The 2,086-nt window shown below is 44.5% G+C and overlaps 1 protein-coding gene across 1 annotated transcript in view; it reads left to right on the top strand.

The window, feature by feature from the left end:
- LOC112073502 (vacuolar protein sorting-associated protein 18 homolog) overlaps positions 1-2,086 on the top strand; it is a 30,496-nt gene that overhangs the window by 7,855 nt on the left and 20,555 nt on the right. Inside the window, exon 3 of the mRNA XM_070440173.1 lies at positions 839-964. Within this exon, the coding sequence (XP_070296274.1) occupies positions 839-964 (126 nt within the window). The remainder of the gene's footprint in view (positions 1-838; positions 965-2,086) is intronic.

Here is a 2,086-nt window from a genome sequence, read left to right as displayed (position 1 = left end):
AACATCAGTCCTAGATAAAGTGTATAAAAGGTTCATGGAATGTAGACCTTCATTGAACACCATATAGACTATTGTAGGCTATATCATAGAAATACATAGGCTGTATTGGTTTTGTTGGTAGGCCACTCTTATAGACCTACATTATGCTCAAATATCKACAGGAGCCCATTTGGCCACACTATAAAAGTGTTACTTCAGTGTTCACAGTAAACACGCGCTGGAAGTTGCACAGAATACTCACAATGTTCAAGTTTACGCCTCACAAGACCTGAAATTTGCTCAGTGCCAAGAAATGTTGAAGGAGCAATTGGCCTTGTCACCCAAGCCTGTCCAAGCCTGTCCAAGCCTGTCCATGCCTGTCCAAGCCTGTCCAAGCCTGTCCATGCCTGTCCAAGCCTGTCCATGCCTGTCCAAGCCTGTCCATGCCTGTCCAAGCCTGTCCATGCCTGTCCATGCCTGTCCAAGCCTGTCCATGCCTGTCCAAGCCTGTCTGTGTGAGAAGAACCAAACGCGTGAATGGTGCAGTTTGTATCTTGATGTGATTGCTAAGTGATGGGATTAAAGGGGTAAGGGTTGATCTTGTCAGTCATTCAGGGTGATCTGTAAAGGACTATGATGGTATTGATTTGAATGCCTACTGTATAACATTGGATTGGGATAATAAGCATGAATATTTCATGTCTTATAAAATATCAATTGTAAAATCTATTCTGAAATACCTGTGTGTGTATATGTGTGTTTTCACATAAGATTGCATGTACCGTATTGGTGTCTAAGATGAGTGAACATGACTCCTTATAAAGGAGTTTATTAAGATTTCCTCTGCATGTTGTTCCAGGATTGACCTTGCCAAGCCAGACCAGCCCAACCAGATAGAACTGGGGAGGAAGGATGACAGCAGAGTACACAAGCTCTTCCTGGACCCCACAGGTGAGAACCGGGAAGCTCTTCCTGGACCCCACAGGTGAGAACCGGGGAGCTCTTCCTGGACCCCACAGGTGAGAACCGGGGAGCTCTCCCTGGACCCCACAGGTGAGAACCGGGGAGCTCTCCCTGGACACCACAGGTGAGAACCGGGGAGTCTCTCCCTGGACCCCACAGGTGAAAAAAAACGGGGAGCCTCCTGGACCCCACAGTGAGAACGGCGGGAGCTCTCACTGGCACACTCACAGGTGAAGACCGTGGGAGCTCCCTCCTGGACATCCCACAGTGATGAACGGGGAGCCAGGATAATAAAGTAGATACTTGCACAGCTACTTCCCAGAAATGTATAGCTAGGCATGCAGTATCCTCTCAGATTTATTCATGTTGACGAATCTTTACTATTGTCAGATTATGATTAGATCTTGCGCTTGGACTGCTACATGTTTAACCATAGGGTATTTTCTGCACAGGTAAAGTGGTATTCACTTATCAGAGTTGCTCGTTTTGATTATTCATAGCTAGTTTAATGTGTAGTAAGAACCCATGTCACTCACCAGATTATGGTTAATTAATTACTACCCAAAGTAACCACAGTTAAGTCTGTACCAATTCAATTCCCAATACTATTACAGTTATTTTGGTGCATGCTGAATCTCAAACCGAGCACTCAATATGCTTGTCACGAGTCAACTTACTCAAACACTAGATGTAGTCGAGTCACAGAGGGCTCCACTACGTCTTTCGGAGGCCTCTTTTATTGAGTGGGCCCATCTGTACCGACTCCTTGCCCTGAAGCAGCGAGTTCTTCCCATGAATCTGTGTTACCAAGCAACAACATAGTTTATTACTACTTCGCCCTAAAATGAAATATGAAGATAAATGAGATAATCAATAATTAGAATTCATTTAGACGTTTGGCCGAGGAGGTCATTTTCCATCTTCAGTAAGGAGTATTTAGTCCTAAACTAAGTTGTATTTCTGATGTTTCATAATGCATATGAAGCCCTGCTCCAGCATTAATCTGATTTAGCATGAATGCTGTCACAGCATTGTCTGGCATAGCCTCTTAGCCTGAGCCAGTTCATATGGTAGGATGAAAGCCGTTCTAGTACCGGCTATTTCACTCTCAGATGGTTTAGTATCTATAAGTACATACAGGTCT

The sequence above is a fragment of the Salvelinus sp. IW2-2015 genome, unplaced genomic scaffold, assembly GCF_002910315.2.
Source record: "Salvelinus sp. IW2-2015 unplaced genomic scaffold, ASM291031v2 Un_scaffold2278, whole genome shotgun sequence".
Taxonomy (NCBI): domain Eukaryota; kingdom Metazoa; phylum Chordata; class Actinopteri; order Salmoniformes; family Salmonidae; genus Salvelinus; species Salvelinus sp. IW2-2015.
This window is presented reverse-complemented; position numbering and strand designations above follow the sequence as displayed.